At 41.6% G+C, this 14,424-nt stretch overlaps 1 protein-coding gene across 1 annotated transcript in view; it reads left to right on the top strand.

Annotated features, from left to right (window-relative positions):
* LOC115468257 (E3 ubiquitin-protein ligase TRIM39-like) overlaps positions 1-10,573 on the top strand; it is a 29,797-nt gene extending 19,224 nt beyond the window's left edge. The window contains exons 6-8 of the mRNA XM_030199821.1: positions 2,510-2,515; positions 2,595-2,624; positions 9,936-10,573. Coding sequence (XP_030055681.1) covers positions 2,510-2,515; positions 2,595-2,624; positions 9,936-10,561 — 662 coding nt within the window. The 3' untranslated portion in view covers positions 10,562-10,573. The remainder of the gene's footprint in view (positions 1-2,509; positions 2,516-2,594; positions 2,625-9,935) is intronic.
* The last annotated feature ends 3,851 nt before the right edge of the window (positions 10,574-14,424 follow it).

Below are 14,424 nucleotides of genomic sequence, written 5' to 3'. Positions count from 1 at the left end.
CAGAGATACAGACACCACAGTGAAATACAGTATCACATTGTTGACCCCCAATAAGATACTGTTACACTGTTCACCCACCACAACTGCTTTCCAAGGAGTAAACCCCAATACTCAGCCTAACAAGGACCCTTCATCTTATATTTCAAAAAAGGAAAGTCCCCTTACAGGAAACTTACTCCAGAACCTCAGAAATTGAATGCCTAAGGAAATAAACCCCCCTAATCCAGAACCTTAATGCACATTTACACCTGGGTACACCAGCACTAATCTGGGTACCAGCGAGATTCTGACTGATACCAGATAATTGCTCAGACAAAGGTACAACATCCTCTTTTTGGTCCTGATTTTATGCAGATAGTTATGCGGTTAATGGACTGAGTAATCAGGGGCATAGCCAGACTTCGGTGGGAGGGGGTCCAGAGCCCGAGGTGAGGGGGCACATTTTAGCCCCCCCCCCGGCGCCGCCGCCAACTTTGATGACCCCTGCCAACGACCCTCTTGACCCCCCTACCGCCGCCAACCCTCCCCCGCCGTCGCCTACCTTTGCTGGCGGGGGATCCCAATCCCCGCCAGCCGAGGAGGTCCTCTTCTTCCTGTGAAGGCTTCGTTCTGTTTCTGACGTCCTGCACGTTGTACGTGCAGGATGTCAGACTCACAGAAACAGAACTAAACCTTGCGCCGGAAGAAGAGGACCTCGCTGGCTGATCTGCAAGGCTTCGTTCTGTTTCTGTGAGTCTGACGTCCTGCACGTACAACGTGCAGGACGTCAGACTCAGAAATAGAACGAAGCCTTGCGCCGGAAGAAGAGGACCTCGGCTGGCGGGGGTTGGGGTCCCCCGCCAGCAAAGGTAGCCCAAGGCGACGGCGGGGAAGGGTTGGCGGTGGGAAGGGGAGTCGAGAGGGTCGTCGGCAGGGGGGTCCAGGGCCAAGTCTACGGGGGTCCGTGGCCCCACGTAGCTACACCACTGGTATTGCCAATAATAAGGTAACTTCTGACTCTACCCATGTTCAGACCCAGTCCAGATTATCGACCCCCTATGATGTTACTCTCAGTAGGAATTTTCTCATTTACTGTAGTGGAGATATTAGACACTTATCTGTGTGCATGTCCTCAAGCCATTCCAGGAATCCTTACTATCCCAACAGGTGCCTGTTTCGCTCTTACTGAGAGTACATTGGTCACATTATTGAATAAGGTGAAATTTAAAGATTGATACAAAAGAAGTAAAAAGGACACTATAAGCAATTAAAATATATAAAAATTGGTATGGATGGCAGGGGGCCGTCTATGATTATAATTGTCACGTTGATCAGGCATATCAGATTGGTTGATAACCTACTTGCCTTGGTGACTGTATGAGACTCCCCCATATCACATTTATTTGGTGACCAGTTGACTTCATTTCTACCATTTGGTTGGTCATTTCTAGGATAAGCAGCATTAAATCTGTTTTGGGATCTTGCCAGGTACTTGTGACCTTGGATTAGCCACTGTTGGAAACAGGATACTGGGTTTGATGGACCTTTGGTCTATCCCAGTATGGCAATGCTTATGTTCTTATGTTCTTAAATCTTCGTACTGAAGCAACTTCACATACATCTGTCCCAAATCATGGAACACGTTACCAAAGGCCCTCAAAGGTATGAACAACTACTTGGCATTCAGAAAATATATGACCCCTCGTAAACAAAGACGACACGCAAGATCTCGAACAAGAACTGAACTAGACAAGCACAAACACATAACAACTATGAGCTGATTCCATATTGGAAAATGTGGGGTACAACAGTAGCGTAGCTACGTGGGGTCACGGGGGCCTGGGCCTCCCTCAAATTTCTTCTGGACCCCTGGTTTTGCTGGTGGGGGTCTCCAAGCCGGTCTCTGGCGTGTTGCCTGCCCTGCTCTGTCTTCCCCCTTACGTCCTGCACGCTCCTTTTAGCAAAATTCAGTTTTACTAAAAGGAGCGTACAGGACGTGAGGGAGAAGAGAAAGCAGGGCAGGCGGCGCCGGAGCAAGGCTTCAGCTGGCGGGGGTTGGGGACCTCCGCCAGCCAAGGTATTTGCTGTAGCAGTGGGTGGGGAGCGGCAGGGCAGCAAACCAAAATTGCCCCCCCCCCCCCCACCTCGGGCTCTGGCCCCACCGTGAGGTCTGGCTATGCCCCTGGGGTACAAATGCATAAATAAATAAAGAACATTGGGGTATTTTTTTATGCCAGTGATATCATTTACCCTGGAAACTCCTGCCACCTACAAAGTAAAGAGCGGTGGAGGAAGGGTTCTGAGGCTTCCCCCCCCCAAAAAAAAAAAAAATTTCATCATGCTCCATTGTGAGATTGTTTTAGTACTAGAGCTGAAAAACTGAAAGAGTTACATTTGAGAATTACAGACGGTCTTTTACTACCCTTTATTGATATTTTTTGTTACTATGACATTTTTGTAAACCAAAATTTCTAACATTTCTCTATTTCTACATTTTTTTTTCTCTACAAAAAAATATCACATCCTGCAGGACTTGGTAAGTTTCATTCAAAGTTACAACAATATACTTATTTCTCTTTTCTGAGATCTGATCACTTTTCTTTCTGTTAATGCAGATTGGTGGATGAAGTGCAGCAGATATATAGGTAACTAATTATATCCAAGAATCAAATCTAGTAATTTATTTTATTTATATTTATTTATTGCATTTGTATCCCACATTTTCCCACCTCTTTGCAGGCTCAATGTGGTTTACAATACATCATGAATAGTGGAATTATATAAGAAAATAGACATTTAGTGATACAGAAGGACCTTGGGAACATGATAATGATAAAACATGATAGTGGTATAACAATCAGATATTATAAGACAATGCTGAATATATGTGGAGGAGTTGTGTATATTCACATTGGATTATCTTTGTGGTATGCCTTGTTAAAGAGATGGGTCTTCAGTAGTTCGTTAGTTCGTAGATCTTTTTTAAGTTGCGCGGTAGTGCGTTCCATAACTGTGCACTCAAGTAGGTAAAGTTTGACGCATGTGTTAATTTGTATTTTAGACCTTTGCAGTTAGGGAAGTGTAGATCTAGGAATGTGCGGGATGATCTTTTGGCATTCCTGGGTGGTAAGTCTATTAGGTCTGACATGTAGGCTGGTGCATCTCCATGAATGATTTTGTGAACTAGGGAGCAAATTTTGAACGTGATGCGTTCTTTAATTGGGAGCAATGTGACCTGTGACTGTAATTTCATAATATAGACAGTGTTAGGGATCATTTTCTCTGATCATACACTGCAGGGTCGAGGAGTGATCCCTCTGTTAGGGAGAGAATAGGGGACAGAATATTTGTCTGCTATGACAGGGGAGAGTGTGGGAGGAAGTGATATCATTTATTTATTTATTTGTAACACTTATACCCCATGCTTTCCCGCTTATTAGCAGGTTCATTGCGGCTTACAAAATATAACAGGTTTACAAGATATCACAGATTGGATTACAGCGATAATATAGTGTATGAAGAGGTGGACAACAAAATGTGGATGACTAAGATGGGTAAGGGAGGAAGATGGTAGAGGCAGAGAATGGGAAGGGTATATATTGGGATATTGTGTTGTTGATTAAGGAATAAAGTATAATGAGGGTTGGAAGAGGGATGAATTCAGAAAGGATTAAGTAGGGAAGCGTATTTCAGGTTCTGCCATAGTCTGATCTGAGTAGTGCAGATGGACTCCTGATTTAAGTCAAGTCATTTGTATAGGCTTGCTTGAAGAGGTAAGTTTTTAGAAGCTTCTGGAAGAGTAAGTAGTCATTGACTATTCGAATAGATCTAGGTAAGGCGTTCCAGAGCTGGCTGCCCAAAACCAAGAAGGTAGATGGCCGCTTGAGCCTGGAGTTTGGTACTGCTCGAAAGATAGCTTAAGCGCCTCTTTGCCATACTACATGCTATGCCTTCTAAAAACACAGAATCATCTTGGAATCAATTCAATTCTTTTAAACTGCTAATATCCCCCTTTCCAGGGTTCAGTGCGGTTTACATTCTAGGTGAGACAAAAGCAGATAGTGTTAGTGCGAGGTATGAGAAACATTAGAGACCACTGGTGTAATGCACGAGACTAAAGACATTAAAGGAAAGGATAATGGATGATACTACTACTACTACTACTACTATTTAGCATTTCTATAGCGCTACAAGGCATACGCAGCGCTGTACAAACATAGAAGAAAGACAGTCCCTGCTCAAAGAGCTTACAATCTAATGATACTAGGAAGTAGAAGTCATTATGGATTACTATGAAGCAGTCGTTGGGAAGAGAAAGGTTTTTAGCCTCTTCCTGAAGTTGAGGTAGTTGTTTTCTGTTCTGATGGGAATAGGTAGAGAGTTTCCATATCTGATGTCGAATTGTCTCTTGAAATGGCGATGCTAGCATTAGTTGTTATTTCAGTCTGTTAGACTGGACCAAACATAGCAAAGTGGTCTTAATCATCAGTTCAGAGGTGAAGCCACTATAAGATAATTCCGATCGCCTCCCTATGTCTCAGCCAGACCAGAATTGCTTGGATCTGGCATCCGTTGCCCGCAGCTCCTGGAATACGGAAAAGTAGAGAAGATAGCGATGGCAGGTGGCGGCACTAACCACGGTGAACTCTTCCCTCAGTGCAGAGCTCATTGATGCCTACACTTGATTTTGCTCTTTTCTGCTTACTGACAGGCATGACCCATGACCTACATAGCTAAAAGCTCAAACTTCATCTTTCTGTATTTTTGCTGAGAGCTGTAAATGCAAGGTCACACTGTACCAGCAAAGAGTGCTCTTCCCCCTCCCCTTACAGAAATGGTGCCACTGACTCTAACTCGGAAGAATACGTTTACAGTTTGTGAAGGAAGAAGTGTTGGGGACTTAGATAAGGAAACAACAAGTCAAGCGGAAGATATTCAGAAGGATCAGACTGAAGTCACAGATGTTAACAGTCAAAAATGATGATTTATTAAGACCCTACACGGTCCGTGTTTTGGCCAAGAGGCCTTCTTCAGGGGTCTAAAACAAAAATATATAAATACAAATGTAAATAAAAATATAACTATATATTTAAATAAAGATGAAACGTGTTCCATATATAGTGCGATGTGTAAAGTTAAAAAGTGACATAAATGTAAATGACAAAAGTTACATATGATAGCAAGCAGATTATGCAAATAAATAGTAAACACATATGTATAACATCAATAGTAGCAAGATACATAATTTTATTTTTTATTTATTTTATTTATTGCAATTGTATCCCACATTTTCCCACCTTTTTGCGGGTTCAGTGTGGCTTACAATATGAGTTAAATATTGGAAATTCAATTTGTTACAGATTGGTTATGGATTACATTTTTCAGAATTATGCGAAACAGTTGAGGTGTCGTTAAGGAATGTAATACTGGAGTATAAACATTGAAACATTGGAAGGAAACAATGGGAGCTTAGAGGGCGATAAAAAGGCATAAGAACATATGATATATATCTTTCTGTGATTGAAGGTAAGAATGATGTGATGTTACAGGAATGAGAGTTCAGAGGTGAATGTGTGGTGCATTCGTGAACAGTAGGTGTGGTCTTTATGTGTTTTTGTCCTTTCCGTAAATTTTTTCGAAAAGATGGGTCTTCAATGATCTGCGGAAGGCAAAGAACTTAAAAACAGCAACAATTTATTATAAACCTAAACATAGACATTAATAAAAATAAAGATAAAACACATATGTAAATATATATGTATATATATACTGATACTTAAAGGCAAGATGTGATTATAAAAATGATAATAAAATTTGGTAAATGCAAGCATAAGCGATAAATGGTGATACCAAAATAAAAAGACATTGCTGAGATATCATTGAAAATGTTTTGTACCTTCAAATTGGCAAACACAGATAATCCAATCAAAAGTGCTTATGTGATAAACCTATCTGGATGGGACTCAGGATAAGAGCTATAAAAAGCCTTTAAGTATCAGTATATATATACATATATATTTACATATGTGTTTTATCTTTATTTTTATTAATGTCTATGTTTAGGTTTATAATAAATTGTTGTTGTTTTTAAGTTCTTTGCCTTCATTATGTATCTTGCTACTATTGATGTTATACATATGTGTTTACTATTTATTTGCATAATCTGCTTGCTATCATACTGTATGTAACTTTTGTCATTTACATTTATGTCACTTTTTAACTTTACACATCGCACTATATATGGAACACATGTTTCATCTTTATTTAAATATATAGTTATATTTTTATTTACATTTGTATTTATATAACCATGTAGGGTCTTAATAAATCATCATTTTTGACTGTTAACATCTGTGACTTCAGTCTGGTCCTTCTGAATATCTTCCGCTTGACTTGTTTCCTTGTGTGTTTTTGCGGGAGAATTGGACTCTCTTTGTTGTTCTGGGGACTTAGATAACACAGTGATAAGACCCGGGTCCGAGGGAAATTCTTGTAATGGAATAGCGCTGCAATCTTCAGTAAAAGAACCTTGAACTTATTTTAAGATGCTGAGTTTTATGGAACGCATAGTGACCAAATAACTGCTAGAATACATCACCAAATTCTCCGTACTGCACGAATCTCAATCAGGCTTCAAACCTCACCATAGTACAGAAACAGTACTAATCACACTCCTGGCCAAATTCAAGCAGGAAATCGCAATAGGCAAAAGCATCCTCCTACTCCAGTTCGACATGTCGAGTGCATTTGACATGGTACTACTACTAATTAGCATGTTTATAGCTCTACAAAGCGTACGCAGCAGACCACCACATGCTACTAATAATACTCGATAAGATAGGAATTGGAGGGAAAATACTTACTTGGATCAAGGGATTCCTGACAACCAGGTCTTATCAAATAAAATCTGAAATCTCCCCACCTTGGAAAGCAGAATGCGGAGTGCCAAAGGGATCATCACTCTCGCCTATACTATTCAACCTAATGATGATTCCATTAGCCAGGTCCCTATCCAAACAAGGCCTCAACCCATTCCTACATGTGGATGATGTCACAATTTATATCCCTTTCAAAAAGAATCTATCAGAAATCACTGCCGAAATAACGAACAACATGAACACCACAGAATCCTGGGCATCAGTCTTCAAGCTGAAACTCAATAGAGAAAAAACACACTGCCTCCTTCTCTCATCCCACTGAACATCCCACAACCATCAATGCCTTGGGCTCATCTCTCCCAATCTCAACCTGAAAATCCTGGGCATTTCCTTAGACCATAACTTATCACTCGAAAACCAAGCCAAGGCCACTACAAAGGAAATGTTCTACACAATGTGGAAACTCAAACGCATAAAACAATATGGAGTGGAGGAGTGGCCTAGTGGTTAGGGTGGTGGACTTTGGTCCTGGGGAACTGAGGAAGTGAGTTGGATTCCAACTTCAGGCACAGGCAGCTCCTTGTGACTCTGGGCAAGTCACTTAACCCTCCATTGCCCCATGTAAGCCGCATTGAGCCTGCCATGAGTGGGAAAGCGCAGGGTACAAATGTAACAAAAATAAAATAGATACTATTGGAGATTCTACATGGAATGTTGCTACTATTGGAGATTCTACATGGAATGTTGCTATTCCACTAGCAACATTCCATGTAGAAGGCTGAGCAGGCTTCTGTTTCTGTGAGTCTGACGTCCTGCAGAAGCCTGCGCGGCCACATTGGTGATCTGCAAGGGCCGACTTCTACATGGAATGTTGCTAGTGGAATAGCACGTATATTTTTGATCACTTTTTGAGTGTGTTCGCAACAGCACCATAAAATAGTTAATCAAGGGATGACCCAATGAAGAGATACTATGCCACTAGGCAAGAATTTATGATGTCGCCTTTAAGTGGTATCTTCTGAGGGTTCCCAAACCAATATACATGTATATGTATTTCAACATAATATAGGGTGTTTGGGATTTTGCAATAGTCAAAGTAAAAAAACATCCCATAGGTAGGCTGTTTGCAGACATACAATTCTTTTCTTTGGATTTGTGAAGTGTGTGGTTGAGTTTACCAAAGATTTTTTGAAGTTTGGAGATCCTAAGTGGTTTCAGCTAGTGGAATAGCAACATTCCATGTGGAATCTCCAATAGTAGCAACATTCCATGTAGAATCTCCAATAGTATCTATTTTATTTTTGTTACATTTGTACCCTGCGCTTTCCCACTCATGGCCTAGTGGTTAGGGTGGTGGACTTTGGTCCTCAGGAACTGAGGAACTGAGTTGGATTCCCACTTCAGGCACAGGCAGCTCCTTGTGACTCTGGGCAAGTCACTTAACCCTCCATTGCCCCATGTAAGCCGCATTGAGCCTGCCATGAGTGGGAAAGTGCGGGGTACAAATGTAACAAAAGAAAATTTCCCAAGGGACATATTCCGCAACATGATCCAAACAATGGTTGTAGCCCATGTGAACTACTGCAGTGGAATCCACGCAGGATGCAAAGATCAAATCTTAAGGAAACTACAAATGGCACAAAACACGGCTCATCTATGGAAAAAACATGATTTGAAAGTGCGAAAACCCTCCTCCAAAAAATACACTGGCTACCGATCAAAGCACATATAGCCTTCAAGATATGTTCTTTAGCACACAGAATAATCTATGGCCTAGCAGGAGGCTACATGACTGAACTAGTTGACTTACCAATTAGAAATACAAATAAATCAGCGAGATCGTACCTAACCCTTCACGTCCCCAGATGTAAGGGCCTGAAGTACAAATCAACATTTGCCTCCAGTTTCATCTTTTTATGCACCCAGCTATGGAATGCATTGCCAAAAGACCTGAAACTCAAGAACAATTACCTAAACTTCCGAAAAAAAAAAACCTGAAGACCCATCTTTTCAGGAAGTTCATTCCCACAGAACCAATTTAAACATCCAGACTACCCAACCCAAATAATCACGAACACGGACAACAATAATATACCTTTTATCGTCCAATCCGCCCTATTCAAACTGTTAATGTGGACTACGCAATCCATAACCAATTGTACTATGCCCTGTATTCGATTACTCCAGAATCTGTAACCATCTCTCCGGAACCGTGTAAGCCACACTGAACCTACCAATAGGTGGGAAAATGTGGGATACAAATGCAATAAATAAAATTAATTAATTAATTAATTAAATAAATTAGAGTCTCCCTTTCATTACCTCATTCAAGCATGGTTTGAAAACAAGGAGGTTTAATTACAGGAGCTGGCATGATTCTGTCTGGCCTATTATCTGGGCTGAAGCCAGTGGGTGGAGCTTGCCACCATATTAGTCAGAACAAAACATTAGCAATTGCTAATGAAAACAATAGCATACATGAGGTTTTATTAAACCTCCTAGGTTTTGCATTCTCTCAATTAGGATGGGATTGGGGGTGGGGGATGTAAGGGAAGTTTGGGGGGGGGGGGTTTGGGGCATTTTCAAGGGGGTCTATGAAGGGAGGGAGGGTTATATTCAAATGTATTTGTCAGTGCTCCAGGACTCCCAAATCCCTCAAACTCCCATTACATCCCCTGCCCCCGATCCCCTCCTAACAGAGAGAATGCAAAACCTAGGAGGTTTTTGCTATTGTTTTGTTCTGGCCAATATGGCGGTGATGGGGGAGGGGCAGCTTCAACTTTTTTACATCACGCGGACTCCTGTCATTAAACCTCCTGGTTTGAATAGACTAGTAGGGTGCACTGAAAACATGATGTCCAATCGGTGGGATGTGACGCATCCAGTGAAAAATAACCAATTGCAGAGCTCCTGTCATAGAATAAGTGAGTGACTGAAGAATCAGCCAATGAGAATTAGAGGTGGTTGTATGACGAGCCAATAAGGGTGTGCGGGAAGCCAATGAGGGTTAGAAGTGGGTGTGTGGGGAGCTAATGAGAAGCGTTTGCTCATGTTTATTAATGTGTCTCCTCTATACAGTAAATGTGACTCTGGATGCTGAAACTGCTCATCCCTATCTCGTCCTGTCTGAGGATCGGAAAAGTGTCAGGAGGAGAAACACAACACAGGAATTGCTGGATAACCCCCAGAGATTTGATACTGATCCCTGTGTGCTGGGGTGCGAGGGCTTCACCTGCGGGAGACATTACTGGGAGGTGGAAGTGGTGCATGTGACTCACTGGATACTGGGAGTGTGTAAAGACTCTGTGTTGAGGAAGGGAGGGATCAGACTGTCACCCGGGGAGGGATACTGGACAGTAATGTTGTCGGATGTACTTAGATACTGGGTTTTCACCTTCCCTGTGACCCAGCTCCCCCTGAGTGAGAGACTCCTGGCCGTGGGGATTCTGCTGGACTATGAGGCGGGAAAGGTCTCGTTTTATGATGCAGATAATAAATCTCATCTCTTCACCTTCACCGACACCTTCACAGGGAAACTCCGACCTTTCTTCTGGACTAATTCTGAATTTCCTTTGAGAATCCGCCAGGTACCAGCCTGGGAATTAAACAGCCAAGCTCAGATTAACATTCCCGGACTCTTTCTCTCTGACAATTTGACGACTGGTAGCGCTATAGAAAAGATTTGTAGTAGTAGTAGCATTTGACATCTCTTCTCTCTCCATCTTCTATTTCTGTGTCCCTGATTACCAAAGTGTTATATACAGTGATCAGAAAATGCAATTAGATCTGGGAAGCTCTGCTGCCCTTCCTTATGGTTTTGTATAATCCAGCTTCTTTCCTGATATATTTCCTTAATCTGAAGTCTCTGGCAGGATCGTGAGAGGTGAAAGATTTTACGGATTTTTGTTAAACACGTTCAAATAAAACACTGTGACAGAAATGTTCATGTTTCAGGATTTCTTCCTTGCACACCTATAAATTGGCGCCCTCAGAAAATCATGGAGAATGACACAGGGTCAAAGTTTGTCCCTGCCTCCGCCCCGTCCCTGTCAGCTGCACAAGCCTCAAATAGTTATGTAGTACAACACCAGATATATAGAAAGAGATGCATTTACTCCTGCGTTGTGAAAAATATAAAGATGGCACGTGCCAGGGATGGTTTGAGGGGACAGTGTGACAAGGGCAACTGCCCTTGGTCCCTGACATGGGAGATGCCCAAGCCTGCTGGAAGCTGAAGAAAATGCAGCCTGGTAGTGGGCTTTGGGTTCCCCTTCCAAATTTCTACCCTGGGCCCCAGCCATGTCTAACACTAACTCTGGCAAGATGTACATTTCAAATCTGACATACTCTAATCACAAAATAGAAAAAAAAATGATATTTTCTACCTTTTGTTGTCTGATCATTTTATTTTTTAAATCAGGTTGGTCTCAGACTCTGTTTCTGCTTCTCTCTGTCTTCTCTTAACTCATTCACCAGGTTCTCCTGTCCACTGACATTGCTGCCTGGATGTCTCACTGCCACCTGAAGCTCAATATGTGCAAAACTGAGCTCCTTATCTTCCCACCTAAACCAACCTCTCCCCTTCTCCCACTCTCTATTTCTGTCGACAACTCGCTCATTCTTCCTGTGTCACCTGCTCCTAACCTTGGGGTCATCTTCAACTCCTCCCTCTCCTTCTCTGCACATATTAAACAGACTGCTAAAACCTGTCGTTTCTTCCTCTATAATATCGCCAAAATTCGCCCTCTCCTTTCTGAGCACGCTACCAGAACCCTCATCCACACTCTCATCACCTCTCGCTTGGACTACTGCAACTTGCTTCTCACAGGTCTTCCACTCAGCCATCTCTCTCCTCTTCAATCTGTTCAAAATTCTGCTGCACGATTAATATTTTGCCAGTCACTATGCCCATATCAGCCCTCTTCTGAAGTCACTTCACTGGCTCCCTATCCGTTTCCGTATACAATTCAAGCTCCTCTTATTAACCTATAAGTGCATTCACTCTGCTGCCCCTCACTACCCTCATCTCTGCCTACACTCCTTCCCAGGAACTCCATTCACTAGGCAAATCTCTCCTAATTGCACCCTTCTCCTCCATCGCTAACTCCAGACTCCGTTCCTTTTATCTCGCCGCACCTTATGCCTGGAATAGACTTCCTGAGCCATTACGTCAAGCTCCATCCCTGGCCGCCTTCAAATCGGGGCTAAAGGCCTACCTGTTTGATGCTGCTTTTAATTCCTAACTTGTCACCTGCTCGTAACCTTTATCTTGTCTTCCTCTCTTCAATAGTCCCTTTCCCTATGTGTCCTATCTGTCTGTCCTACCTTTATCCCTTATTGGTCCTGTCTGTCTGTCCTGATTTAGATTGTAAGCTCTTTTGAGCACGGACTGTCTTTTCTTCATGTTCAATTGTGAAGCGCTGCGTACGACTGGTAGCGCTATAGAAAAGATTTGTAGTAGTAGTAGCATTTGACATCTCTTCTCTCTCCATGTCAACCATCCATCTTCTATTTCTGTGTCCCTATTGCCCCCCATGTTCAGCATCTCCCTTATGTGTTCCTATACTTTCCTGTCCAGTATCTCCCCTGTGTTCATATCCTCACATCCATCATCAACTCTCCCTATCCTCTCTTTCACTGTGTCGAAAAAAATCTCCCTTCTGTGTCTGCAATGCCCCTGTGTCCATATACTATCCCCACACAGCATCTCCCCTTTGTGTCCCTGTCATAGTAACATAGTAGATGGTGGCAGATAAAGACCTGTACGGTCCATCCAGTCTATCCAACAAGATAAACTCATTACATATGGTATTTATTTAATGCATTTGTACATTTAATACAGAAGTACATAAGTATTGCCAGACTGGGACAGACCAAAGGTCCATCAAGCCCAGCATCCTGTTTCCAAGAGTGGCCAATCCATGTCACAAATACCTGGCAAGATCCCAAAAAAGTACAAAACATTTTATGCTGCTTATCCCAGAAATAGTGGATTTCCCCCAAGTCCATTTAATAATGGTCTATGGACTTTTCCTTTTTGAAGCCGTCCAAACCTTTTTAAAACTCTGCTAAGCTAACCGCCTTTCCCACATCCTGTGGCAATGAATTCCAGAATTTAATTACACGTTGAGTGAAGAACCGTTTTCTCCGATTCATTTAAATCTACTACTTTGTAGCTTCATCGCATGTCCCCTAGTCCTAGTATTTTTGGAAAGACTAAACAGACGCTTCATGTCTACCTTTTCCACTCCACTCATTATTTTGTAGACCTCTATCATATCTCCCCTCAGCCGCCTTTTCTCCAAGCTGAAGAGCCCTAGCCGCTTTAGCCTTTCCTCATAGGGAAGTCGTCCCATCCCCTGTAGCATTTTTTTTTTAATTTTAATTTTTTTATTTATGAAATTTTCAAAGTTTACAGTTATACAATAAACATAAATATTGAATATTAGAAAAATACAAAAAAGAGGAAAAAAAAATTAAAGGCAAATTAAGTCAATAAATTTTAGTCCACAATAATTGATCCAAGATCTAGGAAAACATAATCTTCAAGTAAATTACGAAAATATTATAACCTTTAAGCAGAAGGAACATAGATGTACGCAGCCGAGGATAAGCGCTAGTGATTAAGGACTACTACAACTTCATTCTTTAGAGGATATAAATTCTAATAATTTCCGTGGGTCAAAAAATATGTAATTTATAGAACTCAAAGAAACATTACATTTACATGGAAATTTAAGAAGAAAAGTCCCCCCTAATTGGAGGAGCCTTGCTTTTAACAACAGAAATTCTTTTCTTCTTTTTTGAGTATCTCGTGAGAGATCTGGAAAAATCTGAACTTTTGATCCCAGGAATAGAGAGTTTCATGTGGCGAAAATAAAGTCTGAATATATTGTTACGATCTGGTTCCAGAGCAAACGTAACCAATAATGTTGTTCTTTCGGTTACAACCTCTATAGAATTTTCAAGAAACACTGTCAGATTTAGATCAGGTTGAGGAGAAACTGGCAATTTTTTCATCCGTACCCCCCCCCCCCCATTCCCTTTATCATTTTCGTCGCCCTTCTCTGCACCTTTCCTAATTCCACTATATCTTTTTTGAGATGCGGCGACCAGAATTAAACACAATATTCGAGGTATGGTCGCACCATGGAGCGATACAAAGGCATTATAACATCCTCATTTTTGTTTTCCATTCCTTTCTTAATAGTACCTAACATTCTATTTGCTTTCTTAGCCGCAGTAGCACACTGAGCAGAAGGTTTCAACGTATCATCGACGACACTTAGATCCCTTTCTTGGTCGGTGACTCCTAACGTGGAACCTTGCATGACGTAGCTATAATTCGGGTTCCTCTTTCCCACATGCATCACTTTGCACATGATCACATTAAATCCCCAGTTTCTAGTTTGAAAGCTGCTGTACCTTCTTTTTAAATGCCGATGCCAGCAGCCTGGTTCTACTTAATTTCAGGTGATTATAAACATGATTTGACTTCATCCTAAAAGAAGCCAAAAATAGATAACTAATATCAATTGAAATGAATCCATTTAAAATTCTATACAAT

This window comes from Microcaecilia unicolor, chromosome 4 (genome assembly GCF_901765095.1).
Source record: "Microcaecilia unicolor chromosome 4, aMicUni1.1, whole genome shotgun sequence".
In the NCBI taxonomy this organism is placed as follows: Eukaryota; Metazoa; Chordata; class Amphibia; order Gymnophiona; family Siphonopidae; genus Microcaecilia; species Microcaecilia unicolor.
This window is presented reverse-complemented; position numbering and strand designations above follow the sequence as displayed.